Source organism: Columba livia, chromosome 2 (genome assembly GCF_036013475.1).
Source record: "Columba livia isolate bColLiv1 breed racing homer chromosome 2, bColLiv1.pat.W.v2, whole genome shotgun sequence".
NCBI lineage: Eukaryota > Metazoa > Chordata > Aves > Columbiformes > Columbidae > Columba > Columba livia.
Window position 1 is genome coordinate 1,427,549 of NC_088603.1, and position 24,225 is coordinate 1,451,773.

A 24,225-nucleotide genomic window follows, 5' to 3' on the forward strand; every position below is an offset into this window, starting at 1 on the left:
AACACCCCAAAATTAACAATGCGGGGGGTAAAGTCCTGATGGCCAACAGCCTGGGGAGCATCGCTGAGCCCTGACACCCCCCAAAACCTCCAAGTTGGGGCCTCCGCAGCCCCATCCCAGTTACAGCCCTCCCCCAATATCACTGCTGGAAACTGGGGATGTCCAAACCCCCCCAAGAAACAGAATATGGAGCCCAGAGCCCCCCCCAAAAAATCACCATGTGTGGAGCCCGTGTGCAATCAAGTGATACATGAGGCTGTTTATTGAGCATTACAGACGTGGAGGAGGAGAATGGGGGGGCAAGGGAAGGATTTTGGGGTGGGGGGGGGAGTAACTGTGCATCTATACATGGGGAGGGGGGCCGGGACACCCCCGGCCGCTACATGGTCAGCTCCTGCGGGAGAGAGCAGAGCGTCAGGGTGCACCCCAAAACGGGGGGTGTGCACCCCCAGATCACACCGGGGGCTCTGGGGGGTCACTATGAGTTGGGGGGGGACTCACCATAATGGCGTTGACGATGTCGTTGTTGTTGTGCCGAAGCGCCCGCACGGCTTTGGGCCGCGAGACGTTGGCCTGCGCCATCACCAGCTCGATGTCCCGCACCTCCAGCCCCGTCTCGTCCACCTGCCAGGGGAGGGGACGTCACTGTCACCCCCCCATGGCACCCAGCTGCCCCAGGGACACACAGGATGGGGGGACACCCACCTCCTCCTCCTCCTCGCTCTCCTCCTTGATGGTGAGGGTGGGCGCCGTCTCGGTGATGAGGGGCGAGTGCTCCATCGGCACCTTGAACTTCTCCGCCGCCGCTTTGTGCACTTGTTGTGACAAATCCTCGATCTGCGGGGACACCGGGTCACCCTCCTGTTCCCAGGGACCCCCCCCACCCCAAATCTGCGTGTTCCCCCCGCACCTTGGCTTCCCCGAAGACGATGTAGATGTCGGACGCGGGGCTCTTGAAGACGTCGGGTTTGGTGATGACGAAGAGGATGTTCTTGGACTTGCGGATGGTGATGCGGGTGACGCCGTGGATCTGCCGCAGCCCCAGCTTGGACATGGCCTTGGGGGGGACACACAGGGGTGACCCCATGTCCCCCCCGGGGGTCACAACTCCCAGAGCAGCCAAACGGGGTGCAGCCCCCAAACACCACCCCAAACACCAAACACCACCGGGATGTCAAAACCAGGGATGTGGGACAATTATCCCCCAGCACAGCCAGGCTGAGCCCCCCAAAAAAGAGGGGACCCACATCAGGCACCCACCCCCCAGTGCTTGGACACCCCAGCATGACCCAGGAACCCCCAAAACCTCAGACCTAACCCCCCCCAAGCCCATCTTACCGCCCAAGCCCTGGGATGGAGATGCCATAGGGGATCCCCAGAATCCCCCAGGGACCCCCAATGCCCATGGGGGACCCACAGACCTGCTCAGGGACACCCAATACTTATGGGGGGCCCTCAGCTCCCCCAGGGAACCCCCAGCCCTATGGGGGACCCCCAGACCTGCTCAGCAACCCTGAATCCTTATGGGGGACCCCTAACCCCATTCAAGGACCTCCAATCCCTAGGGGGTACCTTCAGTTCCCCCTCCAGGGAGCGCCCCAGCCCTATGAGGGACCCCCAGACCCACTCAGGGACCCCCAATTCTTATGGAGGACCCCCAATGCCCATTGGAGGCCCCCAGCACCGCTCAGGGACCCCCAATCCCTATGAGGGAACCCCAGTCCCCCCCCAGGGAGCCCCCAGCCCTATGGGGGACCCCAAGACCCACTCAGGGACGCCCTATGCCCATGAGAGGCCCCCAGCCCCAGTCAGGGACGCCCAATCCCTATGAGGGACCCTCAGCACCACTCAGGGACACCCCAATCCTCATGTGGGACCCCAAACCCCCTCCAGAGCCCCCCAACCCCCATAGGGGACCCCCATTTCCCCGGGCGGGGACCCATCCCACCTTCCTGGCCTTCTTCTCGCTCCGGCTCTGCTTGGCCTTGCTGACCGTCTCCTCCCCGGTGCCCAGCGAGTGGGTGAGCGGCGCCTGCCCAAAACTGGGGGGTGAGACTTGGGGGGGGTCCCCATCACCCCACTGCCCCCCCCCTCAAAAGTAACCCCCCAACCTGTGTCTGTGCTGGTGGCTCCGAGCCCTCGGGCTCCTCCAGCTCGGGGATGGACTCGTCGTTACTCTCAGACTCGTTACACGACCCTGCGGCCAAGTAGAAGGGGGATTGAGAGGGGCCCCCCAAAAACACATGGTGGGGGGTTGGGGGAAGTGTGTCCCTCTCTCACCTTTGTGGTTGGCCTGGCAGCCCTGGGGGGCCAGGGGGGCCCTGTCGGGGCGCAGGGCGATGCCGGCGGCTTCTCGCAGGCGCTGGATTTCGGGGTGCGTGGGAACCGGGGCCTCCCCCTCGCTGGAGGAGCTGGAGTCCGAGCGGGGGGACCCCCGGGGGGCGCCCCGGCTGCCCGGCCCTGCCTGCCGGCCCCCCAGTTCCGGAGGCTTCTGCGGGGAGGGCTGGGGGGCTGCACGGGGGTCAAGGGGGAACTGAGATGGTGAGGACCCCCAAAATCATCCCCGCAGTTCAACCCAGCCTGGACCCCCCCTCAGCACCCACCAGTGGGTGACAGCCCCTATGGTGGGGGGGGATGAGTAGATGTCCCCCCCAAATCACCCTGCAGCGTTGAATCCCACCTGGTCACCTTGTCACCCGCCTGGGACCCCCCAGAAGGGACCCCCCAGCACCTACCAGTGATGGTCCCACATGATACCACATGGTGTGTGTGAGGTGAGGGGGGGGGGCCGAGCTAGTGGTGCCCCCCAAAAATCCCACCCCATGGTTGAACCCAGGCCGGTCACCACTGTCGCCCCCAAGGGGACCCACCAGTAGGTGCCACCCACCCTGCGACACCCCATGGTGGCGGGGCTGAACCAGTGATGTCCCCCCAAAGTCCCCCCCGCAACCCCCCACTAGGTGACACCCACCCCAGCCCCACTCAACACCCCACGGTGATTTAAGGGGTGTGGGGTGTGATTTTGAGGGGGGTCTCTTACCCTCGAGGTGCTTCCTGGAGGGCGGTGGGACAGACGGACGCTCTTCGCTGGGGGGGAGCCCTGAGGTGTCGGGGGGGCCGCGGGCCGGGCGCGGTGCCGATGGCGACGGGGGTGACAGCGGTGACGAGGTGGCGGTGACAGGAGGCACTTGGCTGACTTTGGGGGGCACGGGGGGTTCCTGGGGGGCTGGTGGCTCCGGGGGGGCCTCTGGTTGAGCATCCCCACCCTGGCTGGTGGCCAGGGGGTGCTGGGGGCCCGATCCTGCCCCCTCCATGGCCTCCTCTTCCTCCAGGGCCTCACTGGGGGGGCCATTGTCCCCCGGGACTTTGGCATCGCTGTCCCCAGCCTGGGCTGGGGGTTCATCGCTTGGGGGTTTTTGGGGGGCCAGGGGACGCTCCTCTACCCCCCCATCACCCTGCGGGGGCTCTGCCAGCACCTGGGGAGCCCTGTGGGGGTGGCAGGGGGGCAGCAGGTCCCCGAAGGAGCCCTGTAACATGGCGCTGACCTGCTGCCGGGCCCCCCCCTCACTCCCCAACAAGGCACCGGGTGTTTGGAGCAGTTCGAGGGGCTGCGGGGGGGTCCCCACGTACACCTCCCGCTCCGAGGCCGTGAAGAGGGTGGGGGGCGCGGGGGGCGGCGGGGGGCGCGGGCACAGGGCCAGGCAGCGCCCAGCGGTGCCTTCATCCTCCTCATCCTCTTTGGGGGGCCGGGGGGGGGCCGGCGCCTCCCCCGCGCTGTCCTCGGGTGCCGTGAAGAAGCTGGAGTCGGTGCGGGAGCGCGACGTGTCCAGCAGCTCCGGGGACGAGTCCTCGGACGAGGCGGTGGCCGCGTCCCACTCCTCGGGGGCTTCGGTGACACCCACCGGCGGCCCCTGGAGCGTGGGACACGCTGGTGGCTCTGGGGACTCGCCATCCGAGGTCACCCCATGTGCTGGATCCTTGGTGGTGACACCGGGTGGCACCGGGGCTGTGGCGGCAGCATCCGGCTCATCCGATGTGGATGTCACCAACGATGGCAGGTCAGGGTCGGTGACCGCTGTGTCCAGCTCATCTGGCTGGCTGGATGTCACCAATGGTGCCAGATCGGTGGCCACGGTGTCCAACGGGCTGGATGTCACCAGGTCCATGGTGTCCAATGGGCTGGATGTCACCGATGTCACCAGGTCCATGGCCACGGTGTCCAACGGGCCAGATGTCATCGATGGCACCAGGTCAGTGGCCACTGTGTCCAATGGACCAGATGTCACCACTTGTGCCAGGCCAGTGGCTGTAGTGTCCAATGGGCTGGATGTCACCAGGTTGGTGGTCATGGTGTCCAACGGTCTGGATGTCACCAAGTTGGTGGCTACAGCATCCAATGGGCTGGATGTCACCAGGTTGGTGGTCATGGTGTCCAACGGTCTGGATGTCACCAAGTTGGTGGCCACAGTGTCCAACGGTCCGGATGTCACCAGGTCGGTGGCCACAGTGTCCAATGGGCTAGATGTCACCAGGTCGGTGGCCACAGTGTCCAACGGGCCGGATGTCCCCTGGTCAGTGGTCACGGTGTCCAACGGGCCGGATGTCACCAGGCTGGTGGCCATGGTGTCTGGTGGGCTGGATGTGACCATATTGGTGGCCACAGTGTCCAATAGACTGGATGTCACTGTTGTCACCAGCTCAGGGCCAGGGACCACAGTGTCCGGCTCATCTGCTGGGCTTGGTGTCACCAATGGTGCCAGGTTGGTGGCTGCGGTGTCCAACGGGCTGGATGTCACTGGTGGCACCAGGTTGGTGGTCGTGGTGTCCAACAGGCTGGATGTCACTGGTGTCACCAGTGCAGGGTCAGTGACCACAGTGTCCGGCTCATCTGGCAGGCTGGGTGTCACCACCGGTGCCAGGTTGGTGGCTGCGGTGTCCGGCGGGCTGGATGTCACCAGGTCAGGGTTGGTGACCATGGTGTCGGGCTCATCTGGTGGGCTGGGTGTCACCAATGCCACCAGGTCAGTGGCCACAGTGTCTAACAGGCTGGGTGTCACCAGGTCAGGGTCAGTGACCGCAGTGTCGGGCTCATCTGGTGGGCTGGGTGTCACCGATGGCACCAGGTCAGTGGCCACAGCATCTGGCAGGGTGGGTGTCACCGATGGCACTGGCTCAGTGGTCACGGTGTCCAGTGGGCTGGGTGTCACTGATGGCACCAGGTCGGTGGCCACAGCATCTCTCAGGGTGGATGTCACCGATGACACTGGCTCAGTGGTCTCAGTGTCCGGTGGGCTGGGTGTCACCGATGGCACTGGCTCAGTGGTCTCAGTGTCCGGTGGGCTGGGTGTCACCGATGGCACCGGCTCAGTGGTCACGGTGTCCAGTGGGCTGGGTGTCACCGATGGCACCGGCTCAGTGGTCACGGTGTCCAGTGGGCTGGGTGTCACCGATGGCACTGGCTCAGTGGTCGCGGCGTCCGGTGGGCTGGGTGTCACCGATGGCACTGGCTCAGTGGTCGCGGCATCCAGTGGGCTGGGTGTCACCGATGGCACTGGCTCAGTGGTCATGGTGTCCGGTGGGCTGGGTGTCACCGATGGCACTGGCTCAGTGGTCATGGTGTCCGGTGGGCTGGGTGTCACCGATGGCACTGGCTCAGTGGTCGTGGCGTCCGGTGGGCTGGGTGTCACCGATGGCACCGGCTCAGTGGTCACAGTGTCCAGTGGGCTGGGTGTCACCGATGGCACCGGCTCAGTGGTCACAGTGTCCAGTGGGCTGGGTGTCACCGATGGCACTGGCTCAGTGGTCACGGCGTCCGGTGGGCTGGGTGTCACCGATGGCACTGGCTCAGTGGTCATGGTGTCCGGTGGGCTGGGTGTCACCGATGGCACCGGCTCAGTGGTCATGGTGTCCAGTGGGCTGGGTGTCACCAGTGGCACAGGGCCAGGGTCAGTGGCCACCATGTCCAGCTCATCGTGGCCATCGGTGGCTGCTGGCTCAGTGCTCCCCGATCTCACGGTGCCAGGCTCATGGTCGCTGTCGCCACCATCTTCCCCATCACTCCCAGGGCCACCCTGGGGCTCCCCGTTGGCCGGTGCCATGTCACTGTCTACCCCCAGCCCATCAGTTGGGGGGCCCCTGTGCTCCCCGGCACAGAGGCCACGGGGCTGGTGGACACCAGGATCATCCTTTACCATCCTCGCCGGCTCCTCCGGGAGCTGGGGGGGCTCGGGCAGGGGACAACCCCCTGGGACATCAGTCTCCAGGGCTGAGGCCTCCAGCTCTGAGGAGGAGGAGGAGGTGACGAACGTCTCACCATCCGGCTCCACTCCAGAGGGCACCGGGGGGGTCTCGCTGCCGTCCTGCTCCGGCGTCCCCAGCTCCATCTGCTCGGCACCAAGATCCCCACCAGCGTCATCGCCGCTGTCCCCCTCACTGAAATCCTCCTCACCGGTGTCCTCCTCACCGAGTCCCTCAGTCCCCGCCGGCTCCTCGCCGGGGTGGTGCCGGGGTGACCCCTCCGGCGTGGTGCCGGCGTGAAGGTGGAGCTCGATGCCACCATCCCCAGGGCCGCTGGAGGCGGCGTGTCCCCCCTCGGCGCCCATGGCGTGGCGCTCGGTGCCGTAGAGCCGCTCGTCCTCCTCCCCGTCGTACGCGGCCGAGTCGGAGGAGGCCGAGGTGTCATCGCGGAAGGCGAAGGACTCGTCCACCCCCTCGGTGATGGAGGTTTCGGACAGCGAGCGCAGGAAGGAGGCCGAGGTGCTGCCGCCTTCTTCTTCTTCTTCTTCTTCCTCATCATCTTCATCCTCCTCCTCGTCGTGCCGGCCGGGGAGGGGCAGGGGGGCCGCGCCGGGCAGCCGTGGGGCGATCTCCACCGCCTCGGCCTGGAACAGGAGGCTGCCGCGGAACGGCAGCAGCGCCGCCGGGATCAGCCCCTCGCCGCCCCACTCATCCTCATCTTCCTCCGGCGTCTGCCCATCGTCATCATCATCCTCCTCATCCCGCAGCGAGGCGAAGGGCCCGTCGTCCTCATCCTCCTCATCGGGAGACGGCGGGGTGAAGGCGGAGGGCTCATCCAAGCCGGGGGGCAGCGCGGCCATGACGTCGGCATCGGCCACCATGGCCATGGCTTCGGCCTCGGCCGCCAGGTTGGGGGAGCAGGACGGGGAGGTGCTGGCGGTGCCCGAGGAGCCCCAGCTGCCCCCCTCGGCCGTCATGTAGGACCCCGACGGGGACGTGGGGGGGGAGCACAGCCCCTCGCTCTCCCCGTCCGTCTGCTCTTCGTGGGGGGGCGGCAGCCGGGACCCCCCGATGCGCACGGGGGTGGAGGGGGCGGTGAAGAAGAGGTCGGGGTCCAGGTTTGGGGGGACGGGGGGTCTCCCTGGGGGGGCTTCAGCTGTTTGGTGGGGCGGGGGGTCTTTGGTGGGAGCGGGGAAGGGACAAGGCACAGCGGGCGGGGGGGGCCCCCCCCGGAGCTCGGGAGCATTTGGGGGACACGTCTCCTCGCCCATGACGATGCGGGTGTCCAGGGGGTCCGCGGGCAGGGGGGGCCTGCAGGGGTCCCCGGGGGGGGTGGCGGCAGGGGGGCCGGGGTCACAACTGGCCCCCTCGGGTTGCGGACGAGCCTCCTCCTTGGCGGGCATCGGCGGGGGGACCGCGGCTGCCGGGGGGGCTGCGGAGAGAGGGGAGACCCCCCCTCAGTGCCATGGACCCCCCAGGGTCACCCCATGACGGGGAGGGGACAGCCAGGGGGATGGCACCCAGCCAGGCCAGAGCCACCCAAAAAGGGTGGGAAAATAGGGTGACACCTCCCCCCCCCAGAGCATCCGGGGGGGTCACCAGAGGGTTAAGCAACACCAGGGGTGACACTAACAGCCCCTCCCCTCCAGCCCCTCTCTGGGGGCACAAGGATGCAGCTGCATTAAGGGGGGGGCAGAATAGACCCAGGTGTCCCTCTTACAGAGGGGTGACCCCCCACATCCCCCCCCCACAAAGCAAAGCCCAAACCCCCCTTGCAGTAGCCACCCATAGATGGAGCTGGGGGTGGTCTTAGCCCCTCATTACCCACACTAGGTGGGGAATACAGCCCCCTCCCCACTCCAAAACCTCCTTGGGGGACCCCCCCACGTTACCTGGGCCCCCCAGGGGCAGGTCCATGGGGCAGAAAGAGGTGGGACCCACCAGGACCCACTTCCAGCACCAAACCCAGCAGAGCCCCATGGCCCCCCCGGGGGCTTTAAATAGGGGTGGGGGGGGGATGGAGGGGGGTGGGGCAAGGCCGCAGAGGCTGCTGGGAAGGGGGTGGGGCCTCACCTGGGTATTTAATGCGGGGGGGGGTGTCCCATCCCCTTTCCAAGTGCGGGGGGGGTAATGTTTCGGGTCTCCCCTGGGAACTGGGGGCTTTTAAAGGGTTAATTTGGGGGGCCCTGGGGCTGTGCCCCCCCCTTCAGCACCCTGTTGGGCGACCTCGTTCTGCCCCACAGCGAGGGGGGGTCGCTGGGCTCCCTTTAACTCTGCGTTTCCTGGCTGGGACCCTCCCCAGCCCGTCCCCCCTGGTTGTTTTGGGGTCCCCCAGCTCCCACCTGGGGATGGGGGAAGGCCCTGACCCCCCCTTCGCACAAACCGAACCCTCACCCCATTTCTGGATGAGCCGCAGCCACTGGAACCCCAGACCCAGCTCCCCGGGGGGAAACTGAGGCACGGGGGGGGTGACACCGGCATGGGAGGGGGGACACCAGGGCCACTCCCGGCTCGTCCCGGCTGTCCCCAGCCCCTCTGGCGGCGGCAGTGAGCCCTCGGGGGCACCTGCTCAGGGTGACCTTGGGCCATGACTCTGCACCGCCCCGTACCTCAGTTTCCCCACCCGGTGATCCCGGGGTGGGGGATGATGCGTGGAGCGGGGGTCCAAGACACACACACATCCCCCAACCCCGTTCCTACCGGGGCCTCGGGGTGCGGGGGGCACAACCCAGGGTGGGGGACCGCGGCGGGGGGAGTGTGTCCCCAATACGGGTGTGCACAAAGTCACCTCCTGCCTCCCACCGGGGCAACCGGAGCCCCGCGGCCGCGCTGCCTGCGACCGCGGCCGCTGCGGCGTCCTCCTTTCAACCCGTTCCAGCCCTCCGGCCTCCACCCTCCACCGCGCATCCCTCCGTCCTCCATCCTCCATCCCTGCATCCCGCGTCCCTCCTGCTCCATCCCGCATCCTCCATCCGAACCCCCTCCGGCCTCACCTGCCTCCGCTCCCTCCGGAATCCCGTTTTCCTTCTCCAGCCCCTGGTTTGTCACCGCTGTCCCCGGCATGGCGCTGGCAGAGCAGCCCGGCCGGGCCCGGCCTGGGCGGCCGCTGCCCCCCCCGGTTCCCCCCCGCCGCTCCGGCAGCCGCGGCTGGAGCGGGACGAAAGCGGCTGCGCCCGGAGCCGCGGAGCGTTAACGGGGGGGCAGGGCCGGGGGGGCCGGCGGCGGGATCAGCCCCGTCATCCCAGATGATGTCAGCAGGATTTTTTCTCGTCTCTCCGGCGGGGTGTGTGCCAGGCACTGCGGCGCGGGGAGATGCGCTTGCATCAGCTCCGATGGGGGGGACGCATACACATCTACACCCCCCCGGCCTCAGTTTCCCCAGGCGAGGTGGGATTGATGAGCACGGGGATGAAGCAGGGGGGGGTTGTCCCCAAAAAAGGGAGCTGAGCATCCTGGGTGTGACCAGAACCCCCCCGAAAGCAGCTGTGAGTGGTGATGACTGATGTACAGGGGGGTTGTGAACCTGGTGTCCCCACCCTGGGTACCACTAGGGATGCAGGATGGGTGCCGGCATGGTCGCCATGGGAACGGCCCATCTCCTCCTCTCGTCTCCGTGGTGATGGCGAGGAGGGTGAGGATGGCTCCTTGGCAATGAGTGTGGGGGGGTGAGACCCCCGTCTCGAGCTGGGGATGGACAGACAGACAGGACACCCTGTCCCAGCTGGGGATGTGCCACCCTCTGCCCAGACCCCCGGGCGCCAAAGGATGCTGGCGGGAAACTGAGGCACGGCCTTGGCGCAGGGATCGGTGCTGGGCACAGAGCAAGGCTGGCACCCGGCGGGGTGCTGGCTGTCACCCCGGGCACGGTGACGCTGGTGACACTGGTGCCAGGAGCAGCCCTGAGCTGTGACTCAGCAGCTCCCGGCACCACCGCGGGCACAGGGTTGGGGGGGACCAGCCTCTCCCCCCCCAAGCAGAGAGGCTGGAAGGGACGTGGTGGCGATGACCAGCAGTGTCCCCAGGGCCAGATGGCCACTAATCTGTCCCCAAAGCCCTCCCTGGCAGGTGCGTCACAGCACTGAAGGTTTTCCTGACCCACCTTGAGGTGCACGTGCCCTGGGGGACACAGGGAACACTGTGGGTGCCTGTTGGGGTGCAGGGGACAAGCTGTGGGGACACTGGGGCAGGATGTGGGGCTAGATCGAACATCCGGGGGGGCTGGGACCCCCCTGTCCCCAGCGCGGGGATCCCGCTCAGCGCAGCATTTGTCCCCACCCGTCCCCCCATCTCGCACTGCGCAGCCGCCTGGGGACAAAGCCCCGCTAACAAAACGGGAATAAAAGAGACTGGGACAGCTCTTAATCCTAAAGCCTGGCTTAAGTCAAGCTGAGCCGCAGCTGTGGCGAGGGAGGTCCCGCCGAGCGTCACCACAGAGCCACCTCCCACCCCAAAGAAAACACAAAGCAATGTGTCAACCAGCACGGACACCCCCAAACCGCAGCACTGCACAGGGCGCGTTTATTCAAGCACGTGTCTGACGCGGCGCAGCGTTGTCGGAGCCGGCGGGTAGCGCGGTGCCGGTTTAACTCGCCATGTCTTTGGCCATGACCTTGTGCAGCTTGTCCCTGAGGTAGGCTGTGCGCTGCCGCTCCAGCTTCAGCTCCAGGAACTCATAGTGAGGAACCTGCAACGGGGCAGGGGGGAAGAGGAGATGCCATCAGAGACGCACCACGAGTCCTGCGTTCGGTCCCCGAGGAGCCGCCATCACCTATTTCGAGCCTGTGGGGACGAGCGAGGGCACCACCCCCACGGAGGGGCCGAAACTCTGACAATTCAGCACCAAAACCCGTTAAATTTTTCATGCGAGATGCAGAGGCCGTGCCGTCCTCCCCCCCGCAGCCCCCGCTCGGTGCGAGGCAGCTGAAATGTTTATTTAAGAGAATTTTGGGGTGAGGAGGGGACACACGCAGCCTCAGGAGCCCGGCGCTCGCTGACGGCTCCAGCGCTGTTCAAACCCCGGCGCTGGGACGTTGTTCCCTGGCAGAGAGGGAGCGGATTTATCGGGGGGATCCCGCCGCCCACTCCTGCCTCTATATTTAGCAGGTAGGAGGCTGAAGCTGCAGAGAGCGGCGTTTCCATCCTCCTCCTCCTCCTCCTCCTCCTCCCTGAGCCTCCCCAGCCAGCGCCGTGAAGCTCAAACCTCGCTCGGCGTTGACCTCAAAGTGCAGCAGCGGGCATGGGGTGACAATGACACTGCTGGGGGGTGACACGTGGCCCCGAAGGAGCTGCGCTTCGGTGCACAGGACACGCTGCCAGCCCGGAGAGCTATAATTACCTCCAGGAGGCTCAATAATGCATGAGCCGCCGGCGCACAGGGCTCCGGCGCTGGGGATCAGCGGCTTAAGCCCTTGTCTGGCGTCCCCCGCGATTACCGGCCCCCCCGGCACCTCCGCGCTGGGGGTCACGGTGGATAATCCCAGTGTGGGCTCTGGATGACCCGGGCTGGGTGCGGGACCCAGAGCCGGCAGGAAAAGGTGAGGAGAGCAAGAGGGAAGGTGGTGTCCCCCCCAAAAGGTGTTTGCTCCTCCATCTCCTCGGAATTTGAGACCCCACGGCTACTGGCAAGTGATCGGATGAGAGGAAACGGCCTCAAGTTGCACCAGGGGAGGTTGAGGTTGGAAATTTGGGATAATTTCTTCCCCAAAGGGCTGTGGGGCATTGGAACAGGCTGCCCAGGGCAGTGCTGGAGTCACCAGCCCTGGAGGGTTGGACAGACGGACATGAGGTTCTCAGGACATGGGGCAGCGCCAGGGGTGGGTTATGGTTGGACTCGATGACCTTTAGGGGCTTTTCCAACCCAAACCGTCCCGCGGTTCTACTCACGTCCACCACGAGGAAGCCGGCCGCCTGCACGTGCCGCCGGGCCATGGCGTAGCGGCCCAGCAGCTCCTTGCTCCTGTTGCTGAAATTGGGGAATTCCCAGCGCAGGAAGGCGACCCTGGGGGTGCAGAGGGGACGGGAGGACGTGAGACCCACAGAGAACCTGGCAGCACCCAATTCCTGACGGGAGCCGCGGCACAAGGGGCGGCTCCAGCTCTGCCTGTCGCCACAAATGTGTCACACTAGAGCCATTCTCCCACCTCGGAGCCACCATAGAAGCTCCAGGACAGCGGCTCAAACCCAATTTATCCTTTTTTCCAGGCAGGGAGGAGGCAGCTCAGTCCCCAGAGCCCCACAGGCAGCTGGGGCTCTTTTTGGGGAGAAAACCAATGCTGAGACCAGCACCTGGACCTCTCCCCTCCTGCTCAGGGCAGCCGAAGCTGCAAAATGTCACCTGGGGGGGCTGGCACAGCCCTGCCCCCATTTCTGTCCTGTGCCCACCCCCGTCCTGCCCCCAAACAAGTGGGGACGCAGCTGGACACACGCTGGCAGCCCCACGGGCCACCCGGTGTGGTGACCTGCGGATCCTTGACACCACCAAGGCAGAGCCTTCCTCCTCCTCCTCCTCCTCCTCCTCCCCCCAGAGCTGCGGGGGGGTCACAGCTGAGCCCAGACCCACCTCCTGGCACCCGGCGGCAGAGGCTTCGTCCCCTCCGCGCAGAGCAGATGGGGAGCAGCAAAGTCCTTCACGGGGAGAGGTTTATTTTCACTGGTCACCACCATCTCGGCATCTGCGGGGAGAGGAGGGAAGACGAGGGCTCCCGAGAGCTGCTCGCGCCGTGTCCCCCGAGGCTGGTGACATAAAACATGCGATGTCCCGCCATTCCCCTCCCAAAAATGCCGCTGTCACTGGCGCTGTGAGCAGCTCTGCACACCCGGCTGGGGTACAACATCCTCCTCGCACCGCAAAGGGCAGAGTTGGCTTCCCGAGTGTCTCCTCGGGCAGAAGATGTGTCTGTGGCGTGATCTGACCCCCCGGTGTCCCACAGCGAGGGGACGTGGGGCATGTGGACCGCAGAATTCGCTGTGGCAGCCGGTTGGCCGGTCCCCGCCACGAAGAAGGGCAGGGACCGAATTTGACAGGGCTGCAGGGAGCTGGGGGAGCCGGGGGGGCTGCGAGAGGGGCTGGGAGGGCAGAGCCAGGAGCCTTTTCCAGCCTCGGCGCTGCTTGGCAGTAGGAAAAGGGTTTTTCTGCCACACCGGCTGCCCAAAACCCACCCTGGGCAGTGTTTGTGCTCTGATTTCAGAGCCGAATTGTGGGAGGAGACTGGGGGAAGGCAGAGCAGCTGTGGTGAGGAGGCAGAGAGGCTGAAGGATAAGAGGGGATAAACCCCGGTAGCGCAACCCCAGCCCTAAAATCCACCTCCCTCCAGCAGGGAAAGCCCGATGAGGTCCCGCATTGCCGGGGAGGGGACACGCTCACCGATGTGCCAACCGTAGAGGGTGCGGACGTCGAAGCGCCCGTTGTCCTGGCTCCCCAGCAGCCCCGTCAGCGCCTCGCGCAGGCAGCTCTGCAGCTGGGTCACCCTCTCGCTGGCCAGCGGCACGGTGCTCAGCAGCTCCGGCGGCAGGAATGGGCCCTTGTAGTCAGGGTTTTCCAGTTTGGCCGCGGCGTTGATGTGGATGAGCTTGAGCTGTAAGTTCTGGGCCTTGAGGGACTGATCACCTGGTGGGAGGAGAGGAGCGGAGATGAAGACGCAGCCCAACGAGGGGTCTGGACCTTCATCTTCTGGTGTAGCCAGAGTCCTCACTCTGCTCCCCCAGGATATGGATTCCCCACGGCCAAACGCTGGTGTTCCCGCTGCCGAGCGCTCGTAGGGAACAACTATGAGCTGGATGAGCCCAACAGGGTCCTTGTTCAGCGGGAACAGCCCCAGTGGAGAATCACACAATCGTTTGGGTTGGAAAAGACCCCCAAGATCATCAAGTCCACCCCTTCCCCCACCTCAGCACTGCCCCATGTCCTGAGAACCTCATGTCCGTCTGTCCAGCCCTCCAGGGCTGGTGACTCCAGCACTGCCCTGGGCAGCCTGTTCCAATGCCCCACAGCCCTTTGGGGAAGAAATTGTTCCCCAGATCCAACTCAACCTCCCCTGGTGTAACTTGAGACTGTTTCCTCTTGTCCTGGCGCTTGTTCCTGGGGAGAAGAGACCGACCCCCCCTCGCTCCGACATTCCTGTGTCTACAGTGTGACTTTATCCCTGGGTCCCCACGGGACGGGACACGGGAACCGTGGACGGCAGAAGTTGCTGTGGCAGCCGGTTGGCCGGTCCCCACCACAGGTGAGGCAGGGACCGAATTTGACAGGGCTGCACCTCCCTAGAGGTCAATTTTTTAGGAAACACCAAGCTCTCCCGCCAATTCTTGGGGTTTTAGACGAAGCACGTGGACTGCGCGGTAACAGAGCAGCACGTCGTGCCTTGGGGAACACGATTTCCATGACAAAGCTGGAAACACATCACCCTGTTGGGGTTCAACAGCCCCTGGTTGGCTGCCCTGGGCTGCCCTTGCCCAAGTACCCTGCACAGAGTTGTGGGGCAGCCCTTCGAGCCCCTCCCAGCGAGACCAGTTCCCTCCCAGTTCACAACCCCTTAACCCAAATTTAGATGGTTCATGCTCGGTATCCCCACTCGCTGCTCCAGCTCTGTCATTTGACAGCGGATGAACTTGAGCCAGCGTGTCCCCAAGTGGTCAAGAGGCCACCAGCATCCAGGCTTGTATCAGGAGTAGTGTGGCCAGCAGGACTGCAGAAGTGATTGTGCCACTGTGCTGGGCACTGCGGAAGCCAAACCTCGAAGCCAGGGGCAGTTTTGGGCCCCTTGCACCAAGAAAGGCCTTGAGGTGCTGGAGCGAGTGGAGAGAAGGGAACAGAGCTGGGGAAGGGGCTGGAGCACAAGTGTGATGGAGCAGCTGAGGGACCTGGGGGGTTCAGCTGGAGAACAGGAGCTGAGGGGAGACAGGGACACAAAGAAACGGCCTCAAGTTGCACCAGGGGAGGTTGAGGTTGGATCTGGGAACAATTTCTTCCCCAAAGGGCTGTGGGGCATTGGAACAGGCTGCCCAGGGCAGTGCTGGAGTCACCAGCCCTGGAGGGCTGGACAGACGGACATGAGGTTCTCAGGACATGGGGCAGTGCCAGGGGTGGGAGAACACATGGACTCGATGATTTTACAGTTCTTTTCCAAGGAAAACGATCCTGTGATCCAGGTCCCCGTCCCCCAGCACAGACACCCGCCTCACCTCGGATGTGAGCATGGAACTCGGGCGCCAGCACCCGCTGCAGGTAGGGCGCCCTGGCCTGCTGCAGCACGCACAGCGACCACACCAGCTCCGTCAGCATCTGCGGCTCCAGGCTGCCCAGCTGGCCCTGCAGCTCCTCGTGCACCTGCAGAGAGGGAAACCACACAGCTCAGCACCGATACCTTGATATTGCATCAAACACGCAGCCCAATGGAGCCCCGAAGCGTCACGCTGCGTCTGATTGCGTCGTCTCCTCTCCGGCAACGCTTCTCCCCCGGGTTATTCAGAGGAGAGATTTAGAGATGGCTCTGAGCTGACCCTGCAGCTCCTGAGAGGTCTGGAGGTGATAAATTCTTCAGGATCCGCAACTAAAACCTGCCCTAAATAGAGCCAGAGGGGCCTGGGGCTGTATCTTAGAATCACAGAACCGTTTGATTGGAAGAGACACTCAAGATCAGTGAGTCCAACCGTATTGGTGGTGTCAGGGGGTGCAGGAATCACAGCAGGAGCCCAGAGCTCTGCACCCCGCAGGAGTTTCTCCTCTTAAACCTGGAGAACTTTACTGCAAAGCCTCAAAGCTGAGTAATTTTGCACTTGCTGCAACATCCCACTTCGTGGTGACCACAATGAATGCTGGTGGGGGGAGTCGACAGGCATTGCCGGACCAAAGGCTTGGCTGGGAGAGCCGCACGGCTCCATGTGTGCCTGTCAACACCCACAGCCTCGTTAGGAGGAGTTAATTATGGCAGCTGGAGCTCAGGAGGGCACGTGAATACCCACATGCTCCTTATGTCCAGTAGAAAACAAGCCTGTGGGGACTCAAGATGGTCACAGACCAACTGGGAAGCACAGTGCAGGTTTTTAAGCCTGGCCTGAGCTCTAGGCTCACCCTTCCCATTCCTCACGTCATTTAAACCTGGCTCAAGTCACCCCGCACCTGCTTTTGCACGGGGATGTGCCAGATCTGCGGCCTTCCCGCTGAGCAGGGAGGGAGGAAAGGTGATGAAAACAAGAGGAGGAAGGTTACCATGTTGAAGAAATCCTCGCTTCCGCTGGGCTGGAAGTTCAGGCGGGCGAAAGACAGGATGATACCGCAGAGATGGGCGACCGACAGCTGCTTGGGGTTGTCCAGGGCATACTGGGGGTAAAACCAGAGGTTTAGGTCTGTCCTAAACAAGTACAGGCAGGAAAAGATTGAAAACGTCAGCCAAGGATGCAGGCAGCCCCGTAGCAAGGTGGGAAAACAGGAGGGAAAGATCTTTTAGTGCTTCCCTGGGATTTTGTCCCGGCACAAGGGAAAGCTGTGAGGGGAAGCAGAGCTCTGCCATGTTCCCGCTCGCCCAGTACAGAAAAATAAACCGGGGCAGAGCTGGGAAGGCGCCTGGGGAGACAAACCGCTTCCACCTGCGAACTGGGGTGGATCCCAGTCACACTGGTGCCCGCTGGGGCTTCCTTGCTCGCCCTGAATTCCCTCCTCACCTGTGTGATGGCCTCAAAGAGCGGCAGGCTGAGCCACTTGAGGAGGGCGAAGGAGCGGGTGCAGCGCGTCACCTCCATGGGCGCCATGGCGGGGACGTGGGGCTGCAGGTCGCTGGCGATCTTCTGGAAGACCTGGGGCTGGTGGAAATTCAGTTTTCCTTAAAGGAGCAAAGAGAAAGCGGCAGCCGCTTACACGGGAGCCGTGTCTGGACGGGTGGTGGCACAAGGGAGAGGTCGAAGCCGTTTATTAGGAGAAGAGGTGGCTTGAAGAGTGATTCTTCCTCCCCTGGTGGCTTTGGTCACGTCCCTTCTGCTCAGACAAATCTCTGCCGCACCCACCAGCTCGCAATCTCAGTGACAACTCAGCTCCAGCCTCTGTCCGGTACCGGGAGCAGATTTTAGCGCTGGTTTCTCCATCTGCTCTGGCCAGAAGAGCCCTGAACTCGCTGACTCTACTGTGAACCCTCATACTGGCTGAGGAACAGCCGAAAAACAACCAACACCTGGCAGCACCAAACCCCAGAGGGACCCAGGTCAGCGCGGAGCAGCCAGGAGGGGACAGTCCCCATGAGAGGGACACAGGCGGGCTCTCAGACCAGTATCAACCAGTTCAAACCATCCCGATGTGGCAGGAGCCAGCATCGAAGTGAAATGTGGGCACAGTGTGACACTATTCCAGCCAAAAGGTCCCCACTGCAGCAGCTACGGCGCTGCCGGAGCCGCTCTCGCTCCCAAACCACGTCCAGACGCCGTCGTTATCACTTTTGTTGGTTTTAAGGCTGGGGAACTGGATTAGCTGGGCTGATCTCTGCACATATATCATCTATATCATATATAACGTTCAGTTGCTCTTCCTGTCTCCGGAAAAAGCGGCTGGTGCAAATTTGGAAGCTGTGGCATGGAACATCCACCAAATTCATTCCAGCTTCATCAATCTCACAGCAAACAAACCCATAATATCATCAAGAGAAGCACAAGCTTCCTCTGAGGCCACGTCTACCGGGGTTATTTCTTTATTTTTGAAAGTGTAGCCAACCCAGAGAACTTCCTGGCCTCGGAGATGGCCAGAAGAGCCGTTGCCACCACCAGAACCCAGACAATCAGCTGGAGAAGAGGTCTCCTGGCTTTGCTCCCACTTGTCTGGCTTCCCACCGGCTGCCGACAGCAAGGAGACAGGAACACACAATATCGCGTGGAAAGAGGAGCCAGAGAAGTAAGGATCGTAAAGCAAATTACCAATTAGTGCTGCTCTGCTGTTAAAAGAGTGTGAATTTAGCACGCAGCAGCTCTCAAATGATCATTAACTTATTACTGGGACATCTTGGCTGGGAAGAATCGGTAACTTTAGCGCCACTGTCCCCAAGTGAACACTTTGGTTGTGCCCAGGGGTCCTTTCTGAGCTGCGTTTTGCAAGAGACTGGGGGTCCCCAAAAAAAACACAGCTACAGGAGGAGGGAAGAGGTGATTTGGGGTCAGTTTGGGGGCTCCCCAGCACCCCAACCACCCTCCCACCGCGAGTTCCCTCCTCACCGTAGGCAAAAACGAGGTCGAGCAGGATGCTGAGGCTGAGCTCGGCGTGTTTCTGCAGGAGGTGGTAGGACAGGGCTCGGAGCAGCGGCACGCAGCGCCGGTTCTGGTAGGCCAGAGCCAGCAGGATTTTCCGGGTCTCATCAGGGTTGAAGTGTTCAGCGAGTTCCAGAGCCTGTCACGAAAAGATTTGAGTAGGGATGTAAAAGCATGAAAACAAGTGTAAATTTGGGCTTGATCCGGAGTGGGATGCTACAGATGACCGGGATGGGAACCGGTGAGTGTTTAGCACGGAGCGAGGTGAAGGAGAAATAAAATCAGCACCGGTGTGGCCAGCGGGACCAGGGCAGTGACCGTCCCTGTGCTGGGACCTGGGGAGGCCAAACCACGAATCCTGGGGGCAGTTTTGGGCCCCTCATGCCAAGAAAGACCTTGAGGTGCTGGAGCGAGTGCAGAGAAGGGAACGGAGCTGGTGAGGGGCTGGAGCACAAGTGTGATGGAGCGGCTGAGGGACCTGGGGGTTCAGCTGGAGAACAGGAGCTGAGGGGAGACAGGGACACAAAGAAACGGCCTCAAGTTGCACCAGGGGAGGTTGAGGTTGGATCTGGGAACAATTTCTTCCCCAAAGGGCTGTGGGGCATTGGAACAGGCTGCCCAGGGCAGTGCTGGAGTCACCAGCCCTGGAGGGCTGGACAGACGGACATGAGGTTCTCAGGACATGGGGCAGGGACAGGGGTGGGGAAACGGTTGAACTCCATGATCTTGAGGGGTTTTTCCAACCAAAATGATCCTGTGATTCTATGAAACCCTCTTCCCACCTGAAGGGACAACCCAACCCCTACCTTATCCTCCAGCCGGTCCATCAGCACTGGGGAGACGTGCCCGACTTTGCCCATCAGCGTCACCACCGTTCGGGTCCCCTCCAGCTCTGTCCAACGCAGCTCCAGCTTCCTGATGACTTCGTTGAGCAGCTTGTTGTCCTTCCCCTGTCTGATGGCCAGGAACTCGGCCAGGGACGCCAGCTGGCGGAAGGTGAGGCGCCGCAGCCGCCACAGCACCTCCTGCTCCACCGACTGCATCTCCCGCCTGCTGCTGGGCACCCCCAGGGAGTAGAGGCTCTTCAGGAGGTTCACCAGGGTGTTGTTCCACACCTGTGAGATCTGGCCAGCGGAAAGAAAGAAGTGAAAGGTATTTAGAAGAGAGTATTTGTAGAATGACAGAATTATTTTGGTTGGAAGAGGTGTCAGGGTCATGGAGTCCAAGCAACGGCACTGCCCCCTGTCCTGAGAACCTCATGTCCGTCTGTCCAGCCCTCCAGGGCTGGTGACTCCAGCACTGCCCTGGGCAGCCTGTTCCAATGCCCCACAGCCCTTTGGGGAAGAAATTGTTCCCAGATTCAACCTCAACCTCCCCTGGTGCAACTTGAGGCCGTTTCTTTGCGTCCCTGTCTCCCCTCAGCTCCTGTTCTCCAGATGCTCCACAACACGAGACATCTGCTCCTCTACACGATCAAATACAACCTGGAGCGACGTGGTGAGGAAAAGAAACCCCAATGTCAAAGCCATGGACAATCCACCTCGAGAAATAACCACCCGCTGCTTACAGAGCTGCCATCCGGGCTGGGAAACTCTCCCTGTCTCGGAGAAGAAAGTTAAAGAGATTTGCTACTGGCTGGGCGAAATAATTAATCAGACTTGACCCTTCTCTGCAGGCATTTGAGCTTCTTTGGGGCTGGTAAAGCAAAGAGCAGTGGGAACGGCTGAGAAATTCGCAGCAGAAATTTGAGGGTCTCAGGGGGAAATGCCGCAGGGGCTCCGATTCGCCTCAGCACGCTGCATCAGGTGAAATTTATCCTAAAAGCTCTGATTTCTCCCCAATGTCTCTGAAAGGAGCCTGGGCACGAATCCCAGCAGCTGCTGGGAGCTCTGGGACTCGCCAAGTCCCACCTTGCACCTTTCTCTGCTTATTTTCCCACCAACGCGAGGCAGAACTCGCGGTTTTCCACCAGCAATCGGGCGCTGAAGGAGCTGAAAGCTGGAAAACCATCAGGGAACGACCAACACCTCTTTATTTCCAGCCCGAACTTCCCCAGCTGCGCGGCGCCACCGTCCTGCAGCGCTACGAGGCAGTTCCAGGCTGAAAACCCCGTTTCCATAAAACCAACCCCAAACTTCAGCACAACGATGGGCTCTGCAGAAAGAAAAACCGCACACGGATCCCAGCGCCTGCGGGACGACATCCCAACGTCATAAAAATGATCTGAGGAAGCAGGAGCTGCTTCTCGGAGTGAGAAGCGAGGCAGCGCTGCGAGACGCTGAATTTCGGGCAGGAGGGACCAGGCGGGTTTGGTCAATTAAAGGGTTTAAGCCTCTGGCCTGTCCGAATTCCAGCACTTCCAGCAGCACAGCAGCATTAACGGCTGGACCCGACAATCTTGAGGGTCTCTTCTAATCAAAATGATCCTGAAACAGTCTGAAAAATTCACAGCTGGGAAAGCAAGAAGAGCTCATGATTCACCCCTAATTATTCCAAAAGTCACAAGGAGAACCAGGCTGCCCCGTCGCCCTTTTCACTCCTTGACGTGTCCACATCTCACCCCACAGCCTGTTAAAAGCCCTTTCCCTCAACACTGTCCCAGCCCACACCTCACCTACCGTTCAAAATCCCCGGCTCATTGACGCAAGAGCATTTCAAGACTATTAATTTGAGGTTTTTGCACCAAAGCACATTTGCACGCCTACAACAACCTCTTATGTTCAGTTATGTCTGACTGCAGCTGCACTAGCAGCTCGTTGGAGAAGGAGAATTGTGTTTGCAGGCAGTTCGCTCACTTTACGTCCCTAAATCCTCCCTCAGGGTGGTTTCCTACACTTGGGTGACGCCGCTTCATGTCTCACAGCGCCCAGCCCGGTGGGGATCCCTTCCCCAGGGACACCGGATCCTCTGATCTGTCGTGGCGGTGACATGGGATTGTGCAGATGAGCAGGAACAGTGACTTTCACTCCAAATACAGCAGCGTGGGAGGGTCTGTGGGACAAATCCCTCCCCTCTGCTCTCCTCAGGCAGGTTTTAGGGAACGGAAATTACAGATCAGAAGAAATACAAACCGTCTGATGAACATTCCTACCTCTCCTGATCCCCTCAATTTCATTTTCCACTTCAAAAAGCCAAATCCAAACCCTAAACAAGCAGCCGGTGACACCGGTTCAATCCCAGGAGCACCGGCCGCTTCCCACCTCGTGTTCTTCCCCCTAAAATCTCCTGCAGCTGGGAGGGAACTCACCTGCGAATCCATGATGCCAATGAGCTGCTGGAATCGTTCATCTCGCACAATATTCTCCGTTTCCAGCTTTTTTTCCGAAGCAAGACGGGAAATTTGAGTGATGATGAGGGAGGCATGGTTGCTGTTAAGCTCGTGGAGTTCGCTCAGCTGGAAAAGTTCCTGAGGGCTCGTGGCGGTTTCGATCAGTTCCCCGATCACTTTGTACTCCGGGTTTCTACCGTCATCCACCTGCTCCTTGACCGAAAATCCGTCTGCCCAGTCGGGAGGACTTGAGGTGTGAAATAAAGCGAGAGGCGCCTGGGGCAGAGCTCGGGGCATCGGCACCTTCCCGGGCGGCACCAGCAGAGCGGCCGTGGCGGCCGAGGGAGCGGAGACGAAGGCGGCGAAGTGTCGCCAGCAGCAGCGTCGCACCAAGCGGGCGGCCATGGCGGGCGGACGGGAGGGTAAATGGCTGGAGGTCAGTGCAGCATTTCAGGGACGCTATGGAAGGAAAATAGAATCATTTTGGTCGGAAAATAACTGTAAAGTGGAGTTCAAGCGTTCCCCCACCCCTGGCGCTGCCCCATGTCCTGAGAACCTCATGTCCGTCTGTCCAGCCCTCCAGGGCTGGTGACTCCAGCACTGCCCTGGGCAGCCTGTTCAATGCCCCACAGCCCTTTGGGGAAGAAATTGTTCCCACATCCAACCTCAACCTCCCCTGGTGCAACTTGAGGCCGTTTCTTTGTGTCCCTGTCTCCCCTCAGCTCCTGTTCTCCAGCTGAACCCCCCAGGTCCCTCAGCCGCTCCATCACACTTGTGCTCCAGCCCCTCACCAGCTCCGTTCCCTTCTCTCCACTCGCTCCAGCACCTCAAGGCCTTTCTTGGTGTGAGGGGCCCCAAACCGCCCCCAGGATTTGAGGAGTGGGAGGATTTCTGAGATAAAAAGGCGGAGGCGGCTCAGTTCTGGTAGTGCTTGCGAGGAACGGATAGATTTGACCAGGAATATAGGATGTGAAGAGGCAATAAAAGCTTTTTGGCCATCAATCGGTGAAACGTCGTTGTGGAAGAGGCCGCACAGGCCCTGCTGAGCTGTCAGATCCCCTCAGGAGCTGCCAAACTCCACCGCGGTCTCCCAAGGCCGCCCAGAGCCGCCCAGAGCAACCAGCGGCGGGTCTGGAGCCTCCAGCGCCTCCACAGCCCTGGCTGGGCTCGGCCGGATCTCCAGGACCAGCCCCATCTCCCCCTCCCTGGGCTCTTCCCGGCCCTTCCCGCCCCTCAGAGCCCCAGAACCGGGCCCACGGCGGGGCTGAGAAGAAACAACCCGTGGGGTGAACCCGACTGGCAGCTCCCCGGGGTATTTCCTCTCAGAATCCCCCGATCCTCCTCAGAAACCCCGGGCCGGGCCCACCTCCTAAGGCCATTTCCCCTCAGCCCCCCCCGGCTCGGCCCGCACTCCCCGGGATGTTTCTTCTCAGAACCCCCGGCCGGCTCCCCCCAGCGCCCCCTCCCGGGGCCGGTTCCCCGCAGGCCCCGCCCGATCCCCGGCCCGTTCCCCTCACACCGCTCCCGCCACCGGGCCTGACCTCGGCCGCACACCGGCCCGCCTCACAGCCGGCGGCACAGCGCGATAGCGTCACACACGACGGAGACTCCGCATTGGCAGCGAGCCGGCGCAGTCTAACTACGTCACCGCAGTTCGGCGAGCGCCGATTGGCTTAGACAGCGAGACTTCCTGTGCGGGCAGTGAAGGCGGCGTGGGCGCCATGATGGAGCTGCCATTGCCGGTCGGGGCCTTCCCAGCGGTCTGGCCCTTCCCCAGCGGCCGCGGCGGGCGCTCCTACGGGAGCCCGGGGATCCGGCTGGGCCTGCCAGGCCGCTGTGGGGATATGGGGGTGGAGGCCGGGTCGCTGTGGGGCTGAGCCCGGGGCGGCCCTACCCCCTGGGTCTTCTCCATCCTCAGCCTCCCCCGAGGCTGCCCGGCTGCGTGAGGGGGGACTTAACCCCGTCCCCGGGGCTGAGGGACGCGCCGTGAACGCAGGGAGGTTGAAACGGGGAAATAAACGTAATTGCAGAGTCAGTTGTACTGTTAATTCTTTATTGACAGCGCTGGGCAGCTCAGGGGGTACATATGTTTTTATATAATCCTGATTCTAAGTTACAGCTTTGGTTTTGTATCTGTGTGTAAGATTTGTGCTTCACAGAGTCACAGAGTGTCAGGGGTTGAAGGGCCCTGGAAAGCTCACCCAGTGCAATCCCCCATGGAGCAGGAACACCCAGATGAGGTTACACAGGAAGGTGTCCAGGCGGGTTGGAATGTCTGCACAGAAGGAGACTCCACAACCCCCTGGGCAGCCTGGGCCAGGCTCTGCCACCCTCACCCCCAACAAGTTGCTTCTCATCTTCAAGTGGAACCTCCTGTGTTCCAGTTTGCACCCATTGCCCCTTGTCCTGTCCCTGGTTGTCACCAGAAGAGCCTGGCTCCATCCTCCTGACACTCCCCCTTTCCATATTGATCCCCAGGAATGAGTCCCCCCTCAGTC

General features: G+C 62.3%; 2 protein-coding genes and 2 non-coding genes across 5 annotated transcripts; all 4 read right to left on the reverse strand.

Annotated features, from left to right (window-relative positions):
* Nucleotides 1-234: 234 nt before the first annotated feature.
* Nucleotides 235-9,665, reverse strand: NACAD (NAC alpha domain containing). The gene is made up of 9 exons (XM_065050213.1): nt 9,231-9,665; nt 3,041-7,669; nt 2,281-2,511; nt 2,112-2,197; nt 1,949-2,032; nt 911-1,057; nt 706-837; nt 502-624; nt 235-394 (listed from the first exon to the last, which is right to left on the reverse strand). The coding sequence occupies exons 1-9, from the start codon at nt 9,298-9,300 to the stop codon at nt 380-382; spliced, it is 5,517 nt and encodes a 1,838-aa protein (XP_064906285.1). The 5' UTR covers nt 9,301-9,665; the 3' UTR covers nt 235-379.
* Nucleotides 9,666-10,706: 1,041 nt separating this feature from the next.
* TBRG4 (transforming growth factor beta regulator 4) lies at nt 10,707-23,374 on the reverse strand. Of its 2 annotated transcripts, none has more exons than XM_065050214.1 (11): nt 23,269-23,374; nt 21,707-22,186; nt 19,266-19,583; nt 18,427-18,598; nt 16,897-17,054; nt 16,445-16,555; nt 15,418-15,562; nt 13,601-13,843; nt 12,797-12,908; nt 12,121-12,235; nt 10,707-10,921 (listed from the first exon to the last, which is right to left on the reverse strand). In XM_065050214.1, the coding sequence occupies exons 2-11, from the start codon at nt 22,130-22,132 to the stop codon at nt 10,820-10,822; spliced, it is 1,902 nt and encodes a 633-aa protein (XP_064906286.1). In that variant the 5' UTR covers nt 22,133-22,186; nt 23,269-23,374; the 3' UTR covers nt 10,707-10,819. The 2 variants fall into 2 exon arrangements, with proteins under 2 accessions (XP_064906286.1, XP_064906287.1); XM_065050215.1 differs by lacking the exon at nt 23,269-23,374 and adding an exon at nt 22,519-23,063.
* On the reverse strand, nt 13,127-13,267 carry LOC135578911 (small nucleolar RNA SNORA5). The gene has a single exon (XR_010471019.1). It is a non-coding gene; the product is annotated as a small nucleolar RNA SNORA5 (small nucleolar RNA).
* LOC135578910 (small nucleolar RNA SNORA5) lies at nt 14,354-14,491 on the reverse strand. The gene has a single exon (XR_010471018.1). It is a non-coding gene; the product is annotated as a small nucleolar RNA SNORA5 (small nucleolar RNA).
* Nucleotides 23,375-24,225: the final 851 nt, after the last annotated feature.

What these genes read in the sequence shown, in the direction of transcription:
- TBRG4 (XM_065050214.1), bottom strand. Translation starts at nt 22,132, where the DNA reads ATGGCCGCCCGCTTGGTGCGACGCTGCTGCTGGCGACACTTCGCCGCC. An exon ending in TTGGCATCATGGATTCGCAG is followed by an intron (nt 19,584 to 21,706) that starts GTGAGTTCCCTC and finishes TCCGCTGGCCAG; the next exon opens with ATCTCACAGGTGTGGAACAA. An exon ending in CCTCTACGGTTGGCACATCG is followed by an intron (nt 12,909 to 13,600) that starts GTGAGCGTGTCC and finishes CTCTCCCCGCAG; the next exon opens with ATGCCGAGATGGTGGTGACC.
- NACAD (XM_065050213.1), bottom strand. Translation starts at nt 9,300, where the DNA reads ATGCCGGGGACAGCGGTGACAAACCAGGGGCTGGAGAAGGAAAACGGG. An exon ending in TCCGGAGGGAGCGGAGGCAG is followed by an intron (nt 7,670 to 9,230) that starts GTGAGGCCGGAG and finishes CTCTCTCCGCAG; the next exon opens with CCCCCCCGGCAGCCGCGGTC. An exon ending in TCGTCTTCGGGGAAGCCAAG is followed by an intron (nt 838 to 910) that starts GTGCGGGGGGAA and finishes GTGTCCCCGCAG; the next exon opens with ATCGAGGATTTGTCACAACA.